The sequence below is a fragment of the Dipteris shenzhenensis genome, chromosome 5 (genome assembly GCF_047967505.1).
Source record: "Dipteris shenzhenensis isolate YYH24624 ecotype China chromosome 5, Dip_SZ_1.0, whole genome shotgun sequence".
Classification (NCBI taxonomy): Eukaryota; Viridiplantae; Streptophyta; class Polypodiopsida; order Gleicheniales; family Dipteridaceae; genus Dipteris; species Dipteris shenzhenensis.
The window spans coordinates 20,833,761-20,858,779 of record NC_141600.1 but is presented as its reverse complement, the minus strand read 5'-3'; the positions used below and the strand labels follow the sequence as shown (position 1 = coordinate 20,858,779).

General features: G+C 44.5%; 1 protein-coding gene across 1 annotated transcript in view; it reads right to left on the bottom strand.

Moving 5' to 3' along the window:
- The window catches only part of LOC147901734 (uncharacterized), a 90,338-nt gene that overhangs the window by 51,877 nt on the left and 13,442 nt on the right, over positions 1-25,019 (bottom strand). The window contains exon 11 of the mRNA XM_087374744.1: positions 12,816-12,921. Within this exon, the coding sequence (XP_087230870.1) occupies positions 12,816-12,921 (106 nt within the window). The remainder of the gene's footprint in view (positions 1-12,815; positions 12,922-25,019) is intronic.

The window sequence follows — 25,019 nt, the reverse complement described above, 5'->3', positions numbered from 1 at the left end:
TCCACATTAATGAGCTGCTCTTGAAAATCCTCGATTTTTGTGATGTATGTATCCATGTTGTCCCCCTCTTCCATTTTGACATTCTCCAATTGCCTACGTAAGAAAGCAACACGTGCCTAAGCAATAGTGCCTCATTGCGAACCTGGTAAAGGTGAGCCAAGATGTCCCACGCAGCCTTTGATGTTTTGCAAGACCGAATGTGAGGAATGATATGTCTCTTGACTGAAAAGGCAATGATAGAATGTGCTTGGGCATCTCTACCATCCCATCTGGCCTGTTCGGGTGTAGGAGGTGTGGCTGGAGTAGTAGTAGATCCAGAGGTGGCTATAACAGCTGCACCAGCGGTGGCAGTAGATCCAGAAGTGGTTGTAGCAGCTGCACCAGCTGTAGCAGTAGCATAAAGTGGATGCCACGGAGGAAGGTCGAAGATCAAATCCTGAGACAATACCCCCAAAATTTTGGCAACCAGCAAATGTTTCACCATGACCACATGGGATAATTGGGTCCATCAAGCTTGTCCTCAGCTGAGAACATACCCATCCAATCATTGCTTCCCATGGCAAAAATAAATCCCTGAAGGAAAAATGAGCGCTCAAGAGTAGTCTCAAGGCTATCACTGCAAAATAACCTGGCCGTCCAAAAATGACAGCAAATGTCAGGCAATGACCAACCAAAAATTGACTGCTCAAACAATGAGCTAAATGCACGTGCTGTCCCCAAAAATATGGCCTACAAAACAATATCTATCTTGTCAAAGGACCCCCCTGCCAAAGATAGTTGTCTTGCAAAAATAACAAGGGGCAAATGTCTGCAAATGTATCCAATGATCAATTTAGCTGTAAATGTCCCAAATGGAGGCTGTGTGCCTCAAATCTAACAAGACAACAAGCCCAAATCAAGGGGCAAATGCATAATATACCCAAATTGAGGTGAATAAAGCAAATGTCACTGCAATGGACAGCAAATCTGGCAAAAGCCCCAAAATCTGAGAGGGCAAATATGCCAAAAAGAGGGCAAATTGGAAAAAGCCCCAAATTGTGCTGCTCCTCAGATGAATCTGAGACATCTGTGTCACTGTCTGAAGAAGAATCATCAACATCAGGATCGGGACCATCGGGTGCAGTTGAAGTACTAGCACCATCTCCAGATGGTTGAGCCTACGAAAAGCAGCCATGCTCCTGCAGGAAACTTGCAAACTCATTTGAGAGGTACTCTCCCCCTCCATCTGACCTTAGGCATTTTATTTGCAGGCTTGTTTCTTTTTCAACCACAGCTTTAAAAGCTTTAAAATGCCCAAACACTTCACTTTTCTTTTTCATAAAATACACCCAAACTTTTCTACTGTAGTCATCAATAAAAGTGACAAAATAATAACAGCCTCCAATAGATGCAACTTTAGTAGTCCACACATCAGAGTGGATTAATTCCAATGGCCTTTTACTCTCTTGAACATGTCTAGGAAATGGTTTCCTTTCCTGTTTTCCAAATTGATAGGCTTCACATATCTTATGCATTTCTGCAACCTTGAACTTAGGCAATCCTGCAACAATATTTTGGGCCTGCATTAATTTAAGTCGCTGTACATTAACATGACCAATGCGTTTATGCCAGATATCAATATCTGCAACTACATCGGTCCCATGTGCTGGCATATCAATATCTGCAACTACATCGGTCCCATGTGCAAACATTACTGTTTGCATTTTGGCCTCTCTGCATCCACCATGACCTCTTTGGCTCCCCTTGCCTCTAAAGTTACCACGTCCTCCTCCATAGGACTAGTTTTCTTGAATTTGCTGCATATTTTGATTTCTGCCGCGGCCTCCAAATCGGCCTGCTCTACCTCTGCCTCTACCTCTTCCAGCATCATTTGAGTAGAAGATAGCTTCTTTTGAAGTTCCTCCTGAAGAAGATGCACCACCATTTCTCTGCTCTTCAAATATTAGAAGAGCAATCAACTCCTCAAAATCGCGTGTGGTGTGCTGGTGCTGACAGCTCCTCCTACAACATGGAGTATATGTCTAGCTCCTCCCGTGGGATATCTGGTATGGCCTTCATCTTCTCCACGTCCACCTTTTCTACATTCACTTGGTGAGGTTCGAGGCAACCGGCGACCAACTCAAGGAGACGGAGGTTGCAATGACAAAATAGCAACCGCTCCAATTGAGCCGTGCTCAATCTATTCCTCTTCTTTGTGTGAAAGAGGGCCCAAGTGCTCCAATTCCTCTCACAAGGACCAGAAATGCAATCCTGTGAGAGAACACATATAGCAAGGTGTTTCTGCCATAAGCCATTTAAGCAAAGATAAGTATCAGGAACTTAATAACTTTAAACATATTTGTAGTAGATAAAACTTCAAATTGCTTAACCAGTAAGTTCTAACTAGTGACGTTATAACTTGTCTCTTACCAAAGTAGGAGTATAGTTGCCATATTTCTCCCACTAGGAGACAGGCTGCAACTGTGTCTCTCGAAGCCTAGCCGTAGGTCGACCAAAGGAGAGGCTGTGATTGCAGAACAATAGAAGTTCATCCTCCAATCTTCATTGCATCTCCAAGCCACCACCCGTCCAATTTTGTAGATACTTTTGCATCCCCTCCTCCAACTCATCATTCTCATATTGCTCTTGACTGCGCCAGAGGGGATACAATACATGTGCCACCGCATGGATTGGGCAGTCGAACCAATTCCACCGCTTGTTCCATATAGCACGGATAGTCCTAAATCATGTCACATGAAATTAGAATGCATTATGCATGCAAAATTCATAGTACATACATAATACATATCCGAAAATTCCAAGCTCCAACCATAATCTTTGATAGCAAATTGCAATTTAGTAACTGCAATAATTATACATATTAAAAAGTCTTACTTATCGAGAAGTGTTTCTGTTGAGAGCCTCTCCAATCTTGTCCATAAACTCATACGAGAGCCCTAATGTGCTTCCCTCCATATTCGTGATGCGAAGCACCATGTAGATAGGATTAATCGATTTGATTAATGCCTCCGCCTGATTCCACAAAGACTCATCCATGATCATGCAGACAAATTTGATAGACTTTGCTTGGCCTCTATCATCCCAATCTCCCCACTCCCGAGACACAACCGTGCAGAACAAGCCCTAGCGCACTTGCACAAGCCTCTCCACTACTATGAACATGTAAGCAAACCTTGTGGCTCGAGGTTTCAATAGCTCAAGGTTACTGTAAGCCCGATAGATGCTGAGGACTTTGGGTCTCGCCATGACAAACTTCACGATACTGCGAGCTATGGAGAAGATGGCATCAATCCAAGGTATCTTCCCTAGGTCCTTGATCAAAAGATCAAGGCAATGTGAGGCACAGGGTGTCCACACAATCTTAGGGACCTCATCTTCTAGCATGGCACCCATTGACACACAATTGCTGCCATTATCTGTCACCACCTGCACCACATTCTCAGCACCTATCTCCATAATGGTTGCCCGTATATGCTCCCAAATATACAACCTTGTAATCACTGTACCTGCAGTGGAAGCGTCTATGGCTCTCAAGAACATGGTCCCCTTGCAAGAAGATACTAAAATATTGTACACACTCCTCCTGCGTGTATCTGACCATCCATCGCATAACAATGTGCATCCATATTTTTTCCAAATCTCTTTCAAGGGCTTCATTTGTTCTTCCACACATTTTCTCTCTCTTCTTAGCTCTCTTGTCCGCAAGGCCTCATATGTAGGCCCTTCCCATTCATACCCAATGCGGCTCACGGCTCTCATGGCCTTCCTCCATCGTGTAGTCTTCGCCACATGAAAGGGTATCGCATACTATATGAAGAGCTTTGTGAGCTCACTAGTGGCCTCCTTGACTACTTGCTTTTGCAAGCGTGCTTGAATGCTAGACCTTTGCAGTGATCCTCTTTTTCCCACACTACCATCCACACTAATTGATCCATGTGGCAAGGGTGTTCTTGTAGCACTAGGACCCGCACTCGATGTAGTTGATGCCCCTCTGCTTCTCTTTGCAGAACCCAATGTGCTCGCATCATCCAATGGCTCAGTGTCAGCAGCCTCTTCTTCATCTTGCAGCCCTTGCCCTCCACGTTCTGCAGCCACCTTTCACTAGAGCAAGCACAAACTCACAAGGTCCTATATCCTTGCGGGGAACACCTGCTAGATGGTCTTTCACCCGTGTAATGGACCCCGTTTTGCTTATGCCTCAATAGTTGCATCTCCACTTCTTGGAGCCACCGCCTCCTTTATAACTATCCAGGAGGGAAACATGAACCCAATAAGGATCTCTTGGCATTGAGGATGATGGAGAGGACAGGAGGAGGATGGAGAGATAGAAGGAGGATGGAGAGCTCAAAGGTAAAAGAGGATGGAGAACTGGAAGGAGCCTGGAGGATCAGAGATAGAAGTGAAGGAGGATGAAGAGGTAAGAGAGGATGGAGAGAAGGAGGATGGAGGGATGGAGAGCAGGCTGCCAAGCTGCAGCTTGCAGGATGGAGAAGATGGAGAGAAGGATGAAGAGGATGGAGAGAGAAGGATGGAGGTCCGAGGGAATCAGGATGGAGAGTCCGAGAGCGAAGGATGGAGGGATGGAGAGAGCTCAGAGAAGGTGGAGAGAGCAGCAAGGATGGACAGAAGGAGTGCAACGGGCGGGAGGCGGCAAAAATGGAGCCAGGCGTCAAAAATCGTGTTTTTGGGGTTTTAGGTAAAAAGCAGATTTTACGAAAAGTGAGTCTGGGAAACTGGATGGGACTAATTATCCTATCTGGAAGTTGAAGATCATAGTCATTTAGTGGCTTGAAAACTGTGGAACTGACAACGGGAGCGGAGTCAAAGCCAGAGGATGTGGTGGACAACAAGGGGAGGATACTTATACCAATAGATGGAGAGGAACTAAAAGCATGGGAAGATAGAGATGCCCACGCCCTCGCATTGATCATAGGGACTACGGCGGACTCTATGCTTCCTCACATCCAAATGACCGACACGTCAGTAGAGGCGTGGGCCATTCTGAAGGATCTGTATGAGACAGATAACACATCCCGGATCTTGCTTCTTCAGCATAATCTCTACAACTTGGATATGGATGAAGGAGATTCGGTACATGACCACTTGACAAAGGTCAAGGTGTTGAGGGATCAGCTAGCACCAATTGGTCAAAAGGTGGACTCAGCCTTAATGGTAAGGAGGCTACCTCGGAGTTTCAAAAGCTTCATTACGACTGTGACAGTAGGACAAAGGGCCAAACCTCTGACTTTTCAGGAGTTGGTCCATTACTGCTCCAAGAAGAAGCTAGGGAGCTCTATAACAACGACAACGATGACAAGGCGTTGCAAAGGAAAGGGCAAGCCTAACCGTGGCAAGCCCAAGAAGGATGACTCTAGAGATGACGAGGACACTTCCAAGAATAGGAAGCAAAAAAAAAGTGTTTCTATTGTGACACGCTTGGCCATTTTGCGAAGGATTGCAGAAAGAAGAAGGCGGATCTAAAAAACAAGAAGAAGGAATTTGACTCAAATTCAGATGGTGACACAAAAGCCAAAGCTAATGTGGCAATCAAGGAACTGTTCTTGGTGACATCCCCATGTGTACTGAGGAAAGATATGCTGCCCTAGAAGCCACAGTGAAGATGTCTAACATTCATATATGGGCCGACAGGGAGTCAGAAACCTTTGTGAAGGTGAACGACAGCATGGAATGCTTGGAATCTTCCAAGTGCGTCGCTATTGCTACTGACACAAGGGACTAGAGCGCGTGTGATGGAGGTTCAACCTCTTACTGTTCCACTGGGAGATCGCCCGTTACTATTGATATGGCCCACAAGATACAGAGAGCTCGGAGACCACGCCCTCCACCGCAGCGTGAGATGGCCAAACAAACAAAGATACGAGACATCTTTGCAGCTCACAAGAAAGCCACCATGGCACATGGATATGTCTTATGAGTCCTTATGTGAGATTTATCACGTACAACTATTGGTCACTACTTCTAGATTTGGAGTTTACATGTATCGTATATCTAATTTTAGTATAGTACCAGCAAAGGGTCTTAGTGTGCCCTTTGCCTCAAACCTTTGTGGCTTGTATGAGTATTTGTCACATTTGATTCTGTACTTTGTATCATACGCCCACGAGGCCTCCCAAAGACGTTAACACAACCCCCCCTCTCTCTCTCTCTCTCCTCTCACCCCTCCGCCCCCTCTCCTCTCACCCCCCGCCCTCAACCGTCGCCCTGCCCCCTCTCCCCTCACCATCCGCCCCCTCTCACCCACCCGCCCGCATCCCGCTCCCTCTCACCCTCCCCTCTCCCCTCCCTTGCCAACTCAGGGTCATGATCTTCAATACTTCTCGAGCCATCATGCGTTAGCAGCAGTTCAAATTTGCGGGGTCATCTGTTGAGATAGTTTCATCATACACTTATCTTGGGGTTATCTTCTCCGGACCGAGCTTCACTATGAGACCCGCGATGCAGGCACGCTTGAGTAGAGGGTATGCCTCATTGGCCAGGCTAGAGAGGCAGTGCTTGCGCTCACACTTTCAGGATCCACACACCAAGGGGTTGCTTTTTGACTCCTTGGCTCGCCCAACGGGGATGTACGGCAGTCCTTGTTGGGGGCTAGACTTATCGGATACAGAGTAGGCCCGTGTGGAGCGGCTACAGGTTCTCATGCTATCACGGATGATTTGTGGAAGTCAACCATTCCTCACCAGATCATTCAAGCTAAGTTTGGGTCACCCCCTTTACAGCTAGATGCTTAATTTCAGGTCATCACATATCTGTATCGAGTTAGGGAATATGGGGATTATACCTCGGGGCGTAGTAGGCTACCATGGATAGCTCTATCCTCTTCTATGGCACTTGTAGCAGGAGGAGATCAGAGGTGCTGGTATGCACGTACAGAGAGATGGTTTGAGCGACTGGGGCTCCACATGGATAGACTACCTCCCTTCCAGTATAGCATGGATGCTCTGTTCTCTCCCCTCTTATCACACGAGGTCAACCAAGTTATCCGTGAGGATCTACTATAACTACACACTTTTCAGACCTGAGTGAACTCCCAGTGAAGCTTAGCTTCTACAGAGATCACTTCTTACATATCACAGCGGAAGGTTTCATTGACCCACCAGGATACACACAGATTCACCTACCCCACTCGATGAGGATCTCTCTTGGGCAGTTCCGGGTCTCTTCACACAGACTTCGCATCGAGAGCGGCAGAGCAGAGCGACTACCCAGGGAGCGGCGCATATGCACACTATGTGACATAAAGGAGGTTGAGACAGAGGAGCATTTCATCTTCACGTGTCCTATGTACTATGAGATCCAAGGACGTTTCCACTGCCTCTTCAGAGATAGTTATGGGATTTTAGCCCATTTCCTCTCCTACCCAGACCAGCGGTGTTTGGCAGGTTTCATTCATGAGGCACTTAGACACCGCGAGAGGGTACTCCGAGCATGGAGACAGAAGCAGACTTCTTCCTCAGTTGATCCCTCTCGGAGCTCTATCACGGAGTTCTTTCAGCTAGATCACATGGACCCCAACGAGACGAGGCCTCGACATAACCGTGACCCGAAGCCCGTGACCCAACAGCTCAGATAGAGGGTCGACACACAGATCACACTTGGAGACATCCCCTCCTTGTTTAGAGTTGGAGCCCGACCGACGGGGGTCACAGTAGCCCTAGTTAGACGCAAAGCTACGACCAGGGGACGTGCCAGGACCGCACCTCTGAGTGGCCGACAGCACTCTATTGCCGACTTCATGCCTCCACTGCCTCATCCATCCTGATATCTTGCTGTTGATGGGGATGATGATGATATTGATAATGATGCTGAGATTGATATATAGTCGACCATCGACATGACTATGTTGTACTTAGGACTTAGTACTGCCATTCTGCATTTTTCGCATTTGCATTTTGCATTGGTATGGACGCTCGTTTAGTAGCTCCACTACCACAGCTCGTTGTATCAGGATTTTCAGAGTGTCATAGACCCATCGGTTTTCCAAAGACTTTAATAAACTCTCTCTCTCTCTCTCTCTCTCTCTCCCCCCTAGCTCGACCAAGCTCCTCCCGCCTAGCTCCCGTCTATACCTAGTCCTACCGTCCGTACCTCTCCCTACTGTCCAGACAGCCTGTCAGCAGCAGCCCATACCTTCTCGTACCGTATAGCTCACAAGCAATAGCCTGTAACTCTCCGTACGTACCTCTCCCTACAGCCCGTCAGCAGCAACCCTCCACCTTTGCCTCAACCAGCAGTTACCTCAGCTAGCAACAGCCAAACTAACCCTAATCCCGAGTTGGGCTAAACCCCCAACCCAACCCGGGGGGTTAGGTTAAGCTAGGGGGTTCAACAGACAACCAATTATGGACTCGCATACCCTCTCCTCCAAGTCCCCCTCAACTCCTTCAACCTCCATGGGGACTCGATACTCTACTGACACCCTCTCCATATGCACGAAATTACCAACAAGAAGGCTCAAAAGGACCCATCCTTGAGCAACACAATCAGATTTTTTATCTGCAGCAGGCCATGAGAGAGCTACGATTGGAACTAGCAGAAGTAAAGGCTCGACTTCACATTCTTGGAAGGGCTTGGTAAGCAGGCAGTAATTGATGAGGCTGTAAAATCTTGTAAGGATCCCCCCCCTACACCACAGCTAGTCTCTACAGTCAAAGAGCTTGTTCATATTTAAGTACAAACTGCTAAGAAGGATTGTGGAAGTGGACACCAAAGCAAGTAAGTCTGATATTCAAGCAGAGATTAAAGAACACGAGGCTAGATGTGATAATGCGCTGAAGATTAGAATAAGGGGATTCCCAAAAGATTTGTACGAAGAGGAGGAAATATTGACAAAGATCAAAGCAAACTTGCCCAACTTTGAATGGGTGGATGATGATGAGCAGGATGATGACGACTCCAGGCCAACTTCTATTATGCACTATAAAGGTCATGGAATCCTTACACTCAAGTCAAAAGATATGCGAATCAAGCTTCTTCGACAATCTTACAAGCTAAAGGGTACCAAAGTATGGATAGCAGAGGAGCTTACACAAGCTCAACTCAAGAATAAGGTAGCGGAATTAGCTAAAGTCAGGGCTGCCAGAAAGGATGGAAAAGAGACAGTTTACTGTGAAGGCGTAGCCCTAATCAGAGAGTTTAAATCAAAACCAAAAGATTCTCAGTCTTAAACTGATGTATGGTTGTTTACTCTTTCAGACTATCATGTAGGTACTTTAAATAATGTCGGTTGCTTTTGCACTCCTTGGGAGCTGCGATGAGCCCTCCCTAAAGTAGATGTACTAGAGGGTTTCTTGCTGTCCCATAGACCTTTTGGTCTCCAGCTGGCATCAATAAACTCTCTCTCTCTCTCTCTCTCTCTCTCTCTCTCTCTCTCTCTCTCTCTCTCTCTCTCTCTCTCTCTCCCCGCAAGCATGAGTGCATGTGAGGGGTGTTTTGTGGGGGGGTGCACGGCTGTGTGCATGGGTTGCGCATGCTGTCGTGCCCGGAGAGATGCATCTCGGTGGCGGGTCATCTCATGTAAGAAAGCGGCTAGGCACCGCTGGTCCGAGAACTGCAACATGCGTGGGAGGGGGCCGAATTCGTCGCGGAATAGGCAGTGGTACCGGCCTCGGATGGCATAATAGATAGGACATCTGAAAGCAAAGTGCTCCTTCGACTCGATCTCCTGCAAGTCGCAAAGTGGGCAGATGCGGCTCGTGGGATACCCTCTGCGCGTCCGCTCTCGATCCGTAATCGGTGTGACGAAACCCTAAACTGGCCCAGTGAAATCCGGAGCGCATGCGGTAGATGAATCTGTGTATAACCCAGGGGCGTGATGAAGCCCTCCTGTGAGATATGGAGGTAGTGTCGGCGATAGCAATCAAGCTTCACAGGAAGCTCGGGGTGAAGAAACCAAGTCCTCCAGGTGTGAAGTTGGAGCAGATCCTCTCGGATGATATGGTTGACCTCCGAGTCAGTGGGGGAGAAAGGAGATGGTGGAGCGTCGAGGCTGTACTGAAAAGGAGGCAACTGGTCCACGTCGAGGCCCAGTCGAGTGAACCAACTGGAAAGGCGTCTATACCAACATCGCTGGTCCCCATCAACGGATAAGGCTAGCCAAGGTAGGCGGAGGCGACCGTCAAAAGAAGAGCTGAAGCCCCTGACCCTGTGTAGATAAGTGATAGCCTGGAAGGCCGCATCAAGCTGTACTGGTGAGGCGCCGAATTCTGCTAAGATGATCTGATGAGGTACCGATGGTTTGCTGTGGATCATCCGAGCAAACATCAGTATCTGTAGGCGCTCGACACATGCCCACTCTGTGTCTGAAAGGTCGGCCCCCCACCATGGGCTGTCGTACATGCCTGCTGGATGGACCAAGGAATCAAAAAGAAGAGACTTGGTCCGCGGGTCCTGAAAGCGAGAGTGGTAGCACTGTCGCTCCAGTTTGGCAAAAGCGGCATAGCCTCGACTGATCTTGGCCTACATGGCCGAGCGCATCGTGAAGATCGGGCTTGAGAATACAACGCCCAGGTATGTATAGGAGTCGACTATCTCAACAGGGTCGCCGGCGAAGAGGAATTGCTCTTGGCGCATAGCGGGTCGGGAGGTGTTGAAGATCATTACCTTGGTTTTCCCAAGGTTGACCTTCAAGTCATGGGTATCACAAAAGATCTGAAGTCCATCCAGGTGTCGCTGAAGACCAGTAGCAGAGGAGGATAGTAGTACTACATCGTCTGCGTATAATACTCTTCAAAAGGACGGCCATCTTATCTTCATCATCAGGAACACTCTTCAAACTTGAGAGTTGTTGAACAAGAGATTGAAACCGGGCTAGATGATCACTCAACTCATCACTCTCTTCGAATTTCAGATCATAAAATTTGAGCTTCAAGAAGACTTTAGAGTTGGTGATTTTATTAAGACAAGTGAAGTACAAGCCTTATATAGGCTACTCACTCACACACTAGCACCTAGTGCATATGGGATAAGTCCCATGATGACACGTGGCACTCACACATGACTCACACACATAGACTAGTACTAGAACACCTAGTACTACACACCAACACACTCTTTGGCTATGATATCTCCAATAGAGGGAGGGGACAAGGGCACAAATCTCCTGACTTGCAGCCCCTATTTTAAAGGGTGGAATCCTTTGCCCAGAACAACATGCTCTAGAAAAGGTGATCATCTTAAAGATCTATTATGAGTCCGTGTATTTCTAACCCTCCTTGTCAAGGTGTTGCAATTGCATTCTTTAGGCTATGCAAAGTCCACGCTGCCCAAAGAAGTTCAAGCTGCCTTGCATGTGTGTGAACTCTATCTCTCGTCACCTATCTCTGCCTTTTGATAAAGAAGATGAGATGTCCCCAAGAACCTCTCTTTGATCATAGGAGCCCACATTCGGCAAGCAACCTATGAGTTGATGCCAAAAAAGAGCCCCTTTTGCTTTTTCCAAGCAGGAGTACATACATTTATCATGTGAGCTTGAGGTCTCTCGCACATAAGCTCATTCAAATAGCATGTCCTTCGATGAGTTCTCCTTTGTCAAACTTTCATACGTGAGGCACTGTTATGACAAGGATGGCCACTTGTTCCTTCGTTATCACAAAGGCTATGGGCTATTTTCGCAATTCATAGGAGGCAATTGGCACAAGCCTCCCCATGGACCCACGCCAGCATTTGGCTTGAGCAACAAATATTGCACAAGGTTCTCACCAACTTTTGGTCACCAATTTAGACAACCCTATCCACAATATTCTATTTCTCATCTGACACATATGAAATGTCCTGGAATAGCCCTGGAAACCCTCGAATAGCTTGAAATAGCCCTGGAAACCCTCACGTGCAGAAGAAAGTGCCAACAATCCAGCCTTCAGGGCGCCAAAGCTGCCGACCAGCAAGAAATGACAGGGAAATGAACACCTAAAATACTCGCAAGGAGAGGACAAAGGAGGCAGCAGGAGATGAGGTGGTGGCTGGCTGTGAAGGAGGCAGAAAACAGAGACTAAAGGCTGCAGGGAGAGGGAGAATGAGGTGGAGGCTAAAACTGGATTAGGGTTTTGCATTAGAGTTAGGGTTAGGGTTAGGGTTAGGGCGACGTGGCAGCTATGGAAGGTGGCTCTGATACCATGTTAGGAACATGGTGGAGAGAGAGAGAGAGAGAGAGAAGGTTAGGGTGTGAGGAAATGATGCTCAAATGAAGACATGAAGAAGGCTTTTCATTCATTCATCAAGTATGTCAAGATAAGTGAAGTACAAGCCTTATATAGGCTACTCAACTCACACACTAGCACCTAGTGCATATGGGATAAGTCCCATAATGACACGTGGCACCCACACATGAACTAGTACTAGATCGCCTATTACTACACAACACATTTGGCTATGTCAGTGCCTCATCTCGGAGCTTAATACCAAAAGTTCTTTAGTCTGAAAAGACCGCCGAGGGGGTGGATTTGTTGGACATGTAGGCCTTACTAAACTTCAAGAAAACAATGCAGAATGTCCTGAACATACATTCTCCATCACCAATATCATCTTTGTGACTTTAGAATATTATTCATATCAGTTGAATAATCAAATGCACATTGCATTTCCTTAAAAAGATATATACAAAATTGCATGTCACCTACAAAGAAATACACCTTCTTGCAAAAGCGTTCTTAATATAAGAAGTGCCTTAAAAAGAGCACTTAATTCTAGAACTCCATAGTACTCACAAAGTATGGCAATACAAAATTCTATCTCCTGCTGTTGTTTTCTTGAAGAGCATCAAACAAACTTTTATGACTTAGTAAAATTAGTAGCCATACCTTGTTTGGCATGACAATTAAGCTGTCTCCTCGTCTTACACTTCCTGACTCTATCTTTCCCATCACGACCGTTCCCATGTCTTTGAATCTATCTATAAGCGGCATCCTGCATTAAATAAATGTAAAAAAGGTCATTTTGAATATTACAAAAGGTTCATATACTTGGATAGCATGCATACATGTGTGACAATGTCTCCCTGACTTTTGAAAATGCAAGTACACACAATGTACAAACATATATATATACCCAAAAAAAACCACATGTATGTCGATAAACAAATAGACACCGAAAAAATTAAAACTGCATAAAACATGTGTGCCTGCAATAAATAGACTTGCCTTACATCATCCCAAAGGATAAAACTACAAAAAAGCAGACAGCTTTCACCTCTAAAACAAAGAATTTGAGGCAATATCATGCTAACAATTTCATTCAACATTATAACAGCTTAAATTTGAAGACTACCATAAATGCAATGCATGCTTCTAAAGAAAAAGCATCAAACCCCTTATCAACCTATAAAATCAACATAGGCATTCATGTGTAGTGCACTTGGAAAGGAAGACTTTTTGTACACTATTTTGGTGCAATCAACCATTGTTTCTTTGGGCTCCAAGGCTCGTAGACACATAAAATTCAAGCTACCTTTAAAAGGAGAAGCATTAAGATAAACACAAATCAATTCCCTCATAGGGAAAATGGAGGATTTGAAGACAAGAGCAAGAGGCAACTAAATGATTAGAAATCCTACAAAATCCCCTCCCCCGCCCCAACACCCCCTAGATCCCTCCCTTGCCCTCACTAATTCTATCCAAGTTGCAACACAATATTCCTTCACCTACACAATCAGAAACACAAGAAAGCCACCTAAAGCGTATCTCAAAATAATTAGCGCAATGACAAGTGCAAAGCCATTAGACATTGCTAAACAAGAACAACCTTGCCAAGAATAAAAAGGAAAAGAATATCAACGTTTAGTGCACTAGAAGAGAAGATGGTTTCTTGCCCGCCATGAAAAGGAGCTCCTAAGAGTTTTATGTAGCAGTAACTCCAAAGAATTTTAGATGCAGCTATTAAGGACCCTAGTCTTTGGAAATATTTTGCAGACACACTTTACAATGTTCTTGGTGTCACAAAGAGGTTAGTTTAGTTGGCTATTTAAATCGCTTTGTAGTTATACTATGTACTCTAGGCTGTTTAGGAGATGCCACGTGGCAATTTTGAGGTATTATCCCATATATAAACTTGTAAAGTAGCATGCCTTAATCCTATAAAAGGCCTGGCTGTCTCATTTGTACCCAGCTTTTGATCTAAACACTATTATAATGCCAAATTCGATTTGTGTAGAAGAGCTCTTGGGTCAAGCTGAAATTCAATAAGGATTAACCTTGATTGTCCTGGTGCAACCCCTCACATGTTGCTATTATAAGTCTAGCCTCTAATCTATCTAAAAGGTACCTCCCTATCCATATCAAAATTGTAATTTTTATTTTTCCAAAAATCCTGCACAGCATGTTATGCATGTACAACAGGTTCTTCAACTGTTGAAGGATAATCAGTTGTACAGAAGAGCAGCTTCTTTTTGGACAAGGTACATTATTTGAGCTACATCATCTTTTCGACAGGTGTTCACTTGGACCCAACCAAATTGAAGGACAACGTGGTGGGAGGTGCATGTTATGCATGTATAACAGGTTCTTCAGCTCTTGAAGGATAATCAGTTGTACAGAAGAGCAGCTTCTTTTTGGACAAGGTAATTATTTGCGCTACATCATCTCTTCGACAGGTGTTCGCTTGGACCCAACCAAATTGAAGGACAGCGTAGTGGGAGATGCCAACGACAACCTAGGGGGTCCGCATGTGTCATGACAAGAGAAATCACTAATCCGTATTAGCAAATTATTATATATTATACCGATCGAGTTGTAACATGTATTTATATTTATCATGGACACCAGCCGAATTGTTATGGCGGTGGATCATCTCAGTAGATAGGGCTAATCAAGCTGGAGCCACTAGTTCAGACGGCATCAAATTTCAACATGTGACACTGATTTTATTATAAAGATGTGGACCCATGTGTCTAGGTCCTAGGGGCAATAGGAAGGAAAGGGTTCCTTAAGGCGCATTGACTGATAGATGCATGGATCATAGGCTAAGGGTAGGTGTAAATGGGAAGATGGAACTTGAGTGTTCTCAAGGGACATTAATGAAAGGGGATCGCTCTTCAATGTGAATCTCATGTAGCATTCTCTATTCACCTTGCATTCATCCGTTTCTCCCCACCTTGCATGTAGGTCGAAAAGAAAAACAAGTACTCTCATGAAGGCGCTCAATTGGACAATGGGAGCCCAAAATGAGTGATGGAAGAGCAAAAACGAGATGATGTATTGAAAATGCTGCAACAACTGGAGGCTCAAGAGAGAGCCAATATGACAAAACCCTAGGGCTAAATGCCCACTGGACTAAGTGTCCTAACTGACCTAGATGGTACATGTACTAATTGTACCAATAGTACTAATTGACTATAACTAGGCCTACAAGGCACATACCAAGGAATAAAGGGCACCTATGGATAGCCCATAGAATAGCCTACAAACCCCCCTCCATGGTATGGAGCTGAAGTATCCTAAACATGGCTCAGGATACCTGAATATCTAAGGTCATGGTTGCACATGCTCATCCTGTAGGGATATAGGAACCTATAACTGTACAGAGTACAAGAGATCAAGTTACAAAAGGTACTAAGTTTAAAGCTTGCCAAAAAGCCTCAAACTTAGGTCGAGGTAGAGCCTTCATAAATAGATCTGCCAAGTTGTCTTCAGTGGGAACATAAGACAACTGAATATCACCTATTGATAATCGCTCTCTTACATAGTGATAGTGAACCTCAATATGCTTTGTGCGAGCATGGAAAACAAGATTCCGTGCAACAGCTAAAGCAATCTGACTATCAGTGAAAATGACGGTAGGAGCAGTTCGACGTGCATCAAGATCTGCAAGTAGCTTTGAAGCCAAATACACTCTACTATAGCTGTAAAGGCTGCTCTGTACTCAGCTTCACAACAAGAAAGAGTAATTGTACTCTGCTTCTTACTGAACCAAGAAATGCATGAAGTACCAAGCATGAAACAGTTGCCTACTATGTGACACACAAGTAACCAAACAACTAATCCAATCACTATCAGTGAATCCATGCATGACAAGTGAAGTATCAATCCCATAAAGAAGGCCTAAATGCTGAGTGCCTTTGAGATATCTGACGACACGCTTCACAGCATGGCAATGGTGCATAGATGGGCTGTGCATATATCTGCTGAACTGTAAGACAACATACTGTAGATCAGGTCTCGTATGGCATAAATAAATCAAACAAACAATAGCCTGCGGATAGAGAGTGACATCACATGTACCATTGCCATCCTCAGAAGAGAAGTAAAAACCAGGCTCTAATGGTGTGGATACTAGCTTCCAATCCTCAAACTGAAAACGCTGCAAATGTCACCACAATGTAAATATCCTAAGTCAAAGTACAATTGACCATTTATTTGACCATAATTAAAGAGTTTTTCCATCTAAATTAATTATGGTCAAAAGAGTTTTTCTATTGGTCAAAGAATTAACTACAGTCACAGATACTTAACTTCGGTCAGGAAGACTTGGTTTATACCAAGAAGGTTAACTACGGTTAACCAAGATGTGCCAACTTCGGTTGGAGAGTTGTGCCAACTTCAGTTGGAGAGACTTGACTATAATTAAGGCGCCTCGACCCTTGGTCAAAGCCCCTTAATTATAATCAAGAGTCTTGACTCCGGTCAACTAGAGAATAGATATATTTATATATATTTGTTATATGTGCACATGTGTTCAGTGGGGACGCCCACCGTGACTAGAATTAGTCCGCAGTGTGTTATTTGCATGCAAAGCACTAGCAATTAATGGGTGCCATGGTGGTGCGCTTTAATTAATTGTTACAGGTACTAGGACGAGTTATTTTCCTAAGCGCTACGGGAGCCTAACAAGCATCCAGGAGGCGCTTCGCGTGACCAAGTGCTTCGAAGACTCCAGAGTTGCACTTAGTGGCATGTAATAGAACTTAGTCTAGATTTTAGACAAGTGGCATGTTGCCAATTTGAAATGAGCTTGAAGCTCTTGTAATATTAATTCACATTTTGAATATGTATGCTCAGCTTCCACACTGAACGGATGTACTCCAATTCTCTATGATGAATAAAGACCTTCAAGGGGGGTGCATCCCGACATGTTGTCCTAGGCCCTAGCTGTGTGTAGAGAGAGGGAGAGAGACGGAAAAAGAGAGCGCTTATGAGAGTGTCTTTGCAGTAAATGATGAGCGTGAAATTTCATGTGTGGAATTTTAGCAAAGGCTGTCCAATGTACTTAGATTGTGACATCAAATTTTCAAAATGCCCCCCTCACTGCTTGTAGGATCGCTTGAGAGAGAGAGAGAGTACAGATAGCAAAACGTAGCACAAGCCTTAGCCGTCACGTTAAACTTGGATTAGATAATCAAAAACAAAGGAGTACAAGGTACAAGTACCTAGACCTAGGACTAAGTGTCCTAGGTGTCACATAGGACTAAGTGTCCTATGTGGCCTAAAAGACACTAACACTATAAGTGCCTTTATTTATGCCTACAAGGCACATACCATGGCCTATAGGGCATCACTAGAACCACCAGAGGATGGCCTATAAACTCCCCTCCATGGGATGGGCTGAAGTACTCTGGAAACATCTCAGAATACTTGGTATTTTCTAGTCATGGTGGCACATGTTCATCCAAAAGGATATAGCCACCTATGAATGTACAAGGGATGTCAGATCATGTAACAAAGGAAACCAAGTGTAAAACCTGTTGAAAGGCTTCGAACTTGGGACGAGGAAGTGCCTTTGTAAACATATCTACTATGTTGTCCTATGTGGGAAGATAGGACAACTCTATGTCTCCTGCTGACAACCGCTATCAAACATAATGATAGTGAACTTCAATATGCTTGGTACGCGCATGAATCACTAGGTTACGCGCAATGGCCAAAGCACTCTAGCTGTCAATGTAGACAATAGTGGAGGATGTCTGGCGAATACCAAGATCTGTAAGTAACTGTCGAAGCCAAACACACTCTACTGTAGCAGTGAAAGCTGCCCTGTACTCAGCCTCACTGCTAGACGTGGCAACTATTGGTTGCTTCTTGCCAGTATGTGATACTCTGGTGTCGGAACATCCTGCCTAGTCACTATCCGTGTAAGCATGCATGGTAAGTGAACCTTGATCACCATAGAAGATGCCCTGGGTGCCTGCTTCAAACCATAAAGAAATTTTCTAAGCTGACATACCTTATTTTCAGAATTAACAACCTCAAAGCCAGGAGGTTGTGTGACATAGACTTCTTCCTGCAAATCCCCATGAAGAAAAGCAGTTTTGATGTCAAGCTGGTGCACTTGCCAATGATGATGGGCTGCAATGGCAATGACACATCTAATGGTAGTAATCCTGGATGTGGGAGCAAATGTCTCCTCAAAGTCGATGCCTTGTTGTTGGGCATACCCTTTTTGCAACAAGACGGGCTTTGTTTATGCCTACAAGGCACATACCATGGCCTATAGGGCATCACTAGAACCACCAAAGGATGGCCTACACTGCTAGCAAATTGGATGCCCAGATAGTAGTGCAAAAGACCAAGATCATACATAGCAAATGTCTTCTGCAAATCAAGCTAAAATTCTGCAATTTGCTTAGCATGTGTCCCAATCACAAGCATGTCATCCACATAAAGGACTAAAATCAGCAAATATGTCCCACTCTTGCGGATATAAAGGATAGCCTCTGTAGAGCTGTTCTGAAAGCCAAGTGTGAGCAAATGAGTATGAATCCTAGAATACCAAGCCCGAGGTGTCTGCTTCGATCCATAGAGGGCTTTTTTCAAGCAGCATACCTTGCTTTCAAAACCTTCAACCTCAAAGCCAGGAGGTTGGAAAACATAGACGTCTTCCTCTAAATTCCCACGAAGGAAAGCTGTCTTCATATCAAGCTGATATACCTCCCAATGAAAGTGGGCAGCAAAGGCAATAACAATGCAAATAGTAGTGATCCTGGAAGTGGGAGCAAAAGTCTCCTTGAAGCCAATGCCTTGCTACTAAGCATGGCCCTTAGCAACAAGACGGGCTTTGTTACAATCCACTGAACCATCAGTTTTTCATTTAATTTTATAAACCCACTTAGTCCAATGGCATTCTTGCTAGGAGGCAAATCACACAACTCCCAAGTGTTGTTACAACTTGCATAGCCTTCAACCAACAATCATTCTGAAAAGCATCTTGGTGACATAAGGGTTCTTCATTGCATGTTGTAGCAACAAGGCATAAGCAACAAAACTAGCATGTCTTTCCGGACAACTGCTCTAGTACGGGCTGGCAAAGGAGTATCTTGTTTGCAGTCTTTTAATGTTTCAAGGAGCCAACGGAGGACCTTTTTGGGCTCCTGGATTTCAGCTCTTTCTTTGTCAAGAGCCCTGTGCAAATGTTCCTGATCAATGAGAGGCATATCAGGCTGAATATCGGGCTGCACATGTGGCTGCAAATGACCAACAGATGGAGATACTACCTCAGATGGAACATCATCCTGACCTTCGGACGGAAACAATGTCATCAAGCTGTCAAAGATATCTGGGGCATCAACAACATGTTGTCTTTTACAGTCCAGCAAAGGCATAGTGATAGATTCATCAAACACAACATCGCGACTGACAAAACACTTGCCCATGTGGGGCTGATAGAGCTTATAGCCCTTGCTCTCTGAGCTATACCCAATAAAAATGCACTTGACAGCTTTATCATCCAACTAGGTGTGTGTCTCTGAAGGCACATGAGCATAGGCTAAGTCCAAAAGTCCTCATGTGAGAAATGCGAGGCTTGCGACCTATCCAAGCCTCATAAGGTGTGAGAGTTTGCAATGCCTTTGTGGGACGTCTGTTCAAATTAGCACACATGACGGCATCCAACCACAACTTGTTACGACCTGTCCAAGCCCCATAAGGTGTGAGAGTTTGCAATGCCTTTGTGGGACATCCGTTCAAAATGTAATTAGCACACATGACGGCATCCAACCACAACTTGTTAGGCAAATGTTTGCCTTTCAACATGCACCTGGCCATCTCCATCACTGGCCTATTCTTCCGCTTAGCCATGGGATTCTGTTGAGGAGTATAAGGCACTGTGCATCGATGATGTATGCCACGTGAAGCCAAAAAAACATCAAACTCCTTTGACATGTGTTCTCCCCCCCTGTCTGTATTAAGGTGAGCAATGTGTAGCCCACTCTCATTCTCAGCCAAGGCAATAAAATGCTTAAAGCACGAAGAAACTTCAAATTTGGATTTCAAGGCGAAAATCCAAGTATACCTAGTGAAGTCATCAATAATAGTGACAGAATAATAGAATCCCCCAAGAGCTGCAACCCTCATGGGTCCACAAACATCACTATGAACCAAATAAAGCTTGTGTGAAGCACCAACTCTCCCATCCTTGGGAAACGCAATGCAGTGCATCTTACCAAGCAAGCATGGTTCACAAACATGCTTTGAAGGCATATGAATTTTGGGAAGATCAACAACCATACCATCCTTATATAACTTCACCAAACCTCTCATGCGCCATCAGTTTTCACCTACCTGTCAGACTTTTTCCTGTCAGAAAAACAGCAGAAAATCAGTAAAATCAGAAATTTGCACAAGTAAAAAAACGCATGCCTTTGTGCTCAGAAAAGGGAATCACATGCATTCTCAGTGCTTTTTGCAGCAGCAAGGAAATTTGCAGCAGCCAGGAAAGGGACAATACAATTGTTGATGCTTCGGCAACCTTGTGGGTTTATGGTTTGAGTTGACAGCCCATTACTGGTACAAGTTGTGAATGCAATACACCTCTTGCTGAGGTATTTCTTTTGGGAAAGCAAAGGGTGAGTGCATCAGTTGCTTACACTGTGTGTGAGAGAGTTGCAATTCTCACATTTTGGTTGCAGAGATGGCTTCACACCAGCATGCCCAATCATCCCATGAGGGAATGGCAGAGTCTGATCAGGTACAGTAGGCGAAGGATATATAGATAATAAAGAGAATGCCTATAGAGAGTTGATTACTCAGTTGGGAGAGGCAACAAGAGATCCCTTGTTTCGCAGGATGGTACAACCTCTCTTTGAGAAAAAACCAGAGAAGCCTCCCTCTGGAGTAAATCAGGAAGAAGTGGTAGGCAAAAAGAGACTTTGAGTTCTACTCCTCTTTCCACAGATGATACATTGGAAAAGAGTAAGAAGTCTTGCCATAAGGACAGCAAAAAGAGGAAAAGAGCAGGTCCTCTTCCCAAGAAGAAAACGGCAAGGTATCATCACAGTTTATCCAGTTCGTCTTCTTTTTCTAGCTCTACCTCTTCATCCTCACCATCATCTCCTTCTTCTGGATCTTCAGATCCAAAGCATAAGAAGAAGAAGAAGACCAGCAGAAAGGCAGAGACTAAAGAATTCAAAGATGGTGGGAAGTCAATAAGATTTGCCACTTACAATGGCCAGTATGGCCAAGCTGAAAAGGCAATGCAGGTTCACAAGGCAATTTGATGCTGCCTTCAGCCTGGAAAATTTCAATGAGTCCTCAAAGCTTCGTATGGTTGGTTTGCACTTGACTAATACCACTGCATGGTGGATAGCTAAAACAGCCAACGATGTACCCCCCAGGAAATGGAAGGACTTCAAGAAAGCTTCTTGGTTGGGAGAGCATTCATATGGAAGCACGAGATACAGTTGAGTCTTACAACCAGAAATTTTCGGACGCATACTTGCAAGTTTCGCCTTTCAAGAAAATTTCTGGCAAGACTCAACTCAGGAAGTACAGGGCTGGACTCACTCCAAAGATACAAGCTCAAGTGAACACTAAAGATTATAAAGAAATATCAGATCTTATGCATTCAGCCAATGTGGCTAGTCTCGTGTAAATGCAGGATCCTACTAGTGTGCCTTCACTACACGCAAGGATACCGGGGGATAAAAAGCAAGCAACCCCAAGTTTGAAACAAGAGAGTTTCCCAAGGCTCCGAAGAGGGGATTTCAGCCTTAGAAGCCGAGGGGAAACCAAGTACAAAATCCCTATAAGGGAAAACCACAGTTTACCTTGAACAAATTGAAACTTTCAGGAATGCTTCAGATGCGGCAAATAGGGGCATGTAGCTGCCTAGTGCCCAGAAAAGCCTTCAACTCCGAAGGGAAAAGAGGTAGAGAAGCCACAGGGACCACACAAGCTAATGGTAGGAGGAATTCATGACATACCGGGTCATGTTTCAAACCCAGAGGAATGAGAATTGCTGCTATCATGGGGCAACAGCAAGCGCTGATTTTATTTGATCCAGGGGCTACCGATAACTTTATATCAAAGGATCTAGCCCTGAGGCTAGGAATAAAGACGGAAGAGTTGGGCAGGGCTCTGGATGTCGACCAGATGTTCTGTGGGAGCCCTGTGCCAGTGACTCCCTTGATAGGGAAGCTCCGTCTTATGTTGATCAGGAAGACTTCTTCATTTCTCCACTGAAACATCATGATGTAGTCTTGGGTATGCCTTGGTTTCATCGCAAGGCAGTGAAGTTGAGTCTTCCTGAAAGAGTGCTAGAGTTTGTACATAGGGGCAAAGTACATCGTGTGGTTGCTAGGAATAGAGGGGAAACTATTCCCATTGTATCAAATAGTTCTATTGGAAAAGAAATAAAGTCTGCAGTTTCAGCTTACATGGTTTTTGTAAAAGAGAGAGATATGGAAATGCATGCTCAAATAAGTGAGGCGGATCTGAATAAATTTCAGTTTCTTGAAAATTTTAAAGATTGCTTTTCTGACGCTTTGCTAGGGGAGCTACCCCCTGAGAGACCTGAGGATCATGGCATAGAACTCATTCCTAGCAACGAGCCACCCAATAGGCCCCCATATAGAGTTAATGCAACTCAGCGAGAGGAAATTATGACTCAAGTGCAGGATTTGTTGGCCAAGGGGCTGATTCAGCCGAGTTCTTCTCCTTTTTGTTCCCCTGTACTGCTTGTACAGAAGAAAGATGGCTCATTCCCTATGTGCGTCGATTACCGCGCACTTACCAAAATGACCATCAAGAATAGATTCCCTATTCCACGCATTGATGATGTGCTCGATCAGTTAAATGGAGCTTCAGTTTTCAGCAAGATAGACTTAAAGAATCACTATCACCAAGTGAGGATACAACCTCAGGATGTGTATGACAGCGTTCCGCACTACTTTTGGGTTGTATGAATATCTGGTGATGCCTTTTGGATTGACAAATGCCCCAGCTACTTTCAATAGGATGATGGATCGCATCTCCGACCCTACACACAGTTCACTGGTACCTTCCTTGATGACATAATTGTCTTTTCTAAGTCCGAAAAAGAGCACAAGGAACATCTTGCTACAGTGTTTCAAGAGCTGAGAAATCATCAACTCTATGCAAACAGCAAGAAAAGTGAATTCTTTCTGGAAGAGATCCATTACTTGGGGCATATAATATCCAAAGATGGGATACGGATGGATCCGGCAAAGATCCCTGCCATTCAGGAATGGCCAGAGCTGAAAACTATGCATGAAGTTCGAAGTTTCCTAGGCCTATGTTCTTATTACAGAAGATTTATCAGGCATTTTGCGTATATAGCCGCTCCACTCCATGATCTTACTAAGGAAAGATGGGGAATTTCACAAAAGACAGCATTCACCACACTCAAAGAGAGGCTGACCACAGAGCCAATCTTGATAGTTTCAGATTTGTATCAGTCATTCGAGGTAGATTGTGATGCTTGTGGGGAATGTGTTGGGGCAGCATTGCATTAGAATGGTCATGTAGTGGTCTATGACAGCAGGAGACTCCGGGATGCAGAGAGATATCTAGGAATCTATGAGAAAGAGTTGCTGGCCGTAATTTATGCCATCCATGCATGGAAGCATTATCTTTTGGGTGCAGATTTTACTGTGAAAACAAATCACCAAAGTCTAAGATATTTTCTGACTCAGACAAAACTTTACGAGAAGCATATGAAATGGGCAAATATGCACTCAATGTATCATTTTCAGATTGTCCATGCTTCAGGAGTTTGGAACAAAGTGGCAGACGCCTTGTCCTGAAGACCCCAGGTCAACAATGTGACTATTGCTTATCATCAGGACCTGGAAGACATGAGGGAGCAATATGCTAGTCACTATTCGCTGAAAGATGGGTATCTAATGAAAGATTACTGCCTATGCATCACCCAAGAGATGAGGAAAAAGATTTTGGAAGAATGCCATGCACCTTCCTATGCTGGGCATAGAGGAATTACAGCAACAACTCAAGCATTGCAATGGACTTCATTTTTTATTTGCCAAGATCAAAGTCAAGGAATGATGGGATTTGGACTATCATTGATAGATTCAACAAGCAAGCTCATTTCATTCAGGTTCGTAAAACCATAAAGGCAAATCATATGGCTAAGCTTTTGATGGCACAGATCTTTAAGCACCATGATATGCCTAAGTCCATTGTGAGTGATCGAAATCCCAGAATGACCAATCTATTCTGGAGAGCTTTTTTTGACAATATGGGGACGAATCTGAATTTTTCTTCTTCTTTCCATCCCCAGACAGATGGTCAAAGTGAAGTAGCAAACTCTACAGCATTGGATATGCTGAAATGCTACGTGGGTGACCAAGGTTCAGACTGGGAAAAGTACCTACCATTGGTAGAGTTCGCTTATAATAATACAGGGAAAGCCCCCTTTGAGGTCATCTATGGGAAGGTGATTCTGCCACCTATCCTAAGGACCAAAGATGAAATATTTGCAGCTGATTAATTTGCGAGAGACCTCCAAACAGCTTTCAACCAAGTCCGGACAGCAATTGAAAGGTCTCAAGAGAAGCATAAAAGAGCTGCAAATAAGCATAGGAGACAGTTAGATCTCAAGGAAGGGAATTGGGTACTTTTGAAGTTTGAGAAAGCTAGGCTCCGCAAGTTTAAAGGCAAACAGAAAGTGTATGCAAAGTTATCTCCCAAGTACTATGGCCCTTTCACGGTTACAGAAGAAATAAATGAGGTTGCATACAGGGTGGCATTGCCAGAGCATTAGAGGATTCATAATGCTTTCCATGTGAGTCTTCTAAAGAAATTCTAGGGACCAGAGCCTAC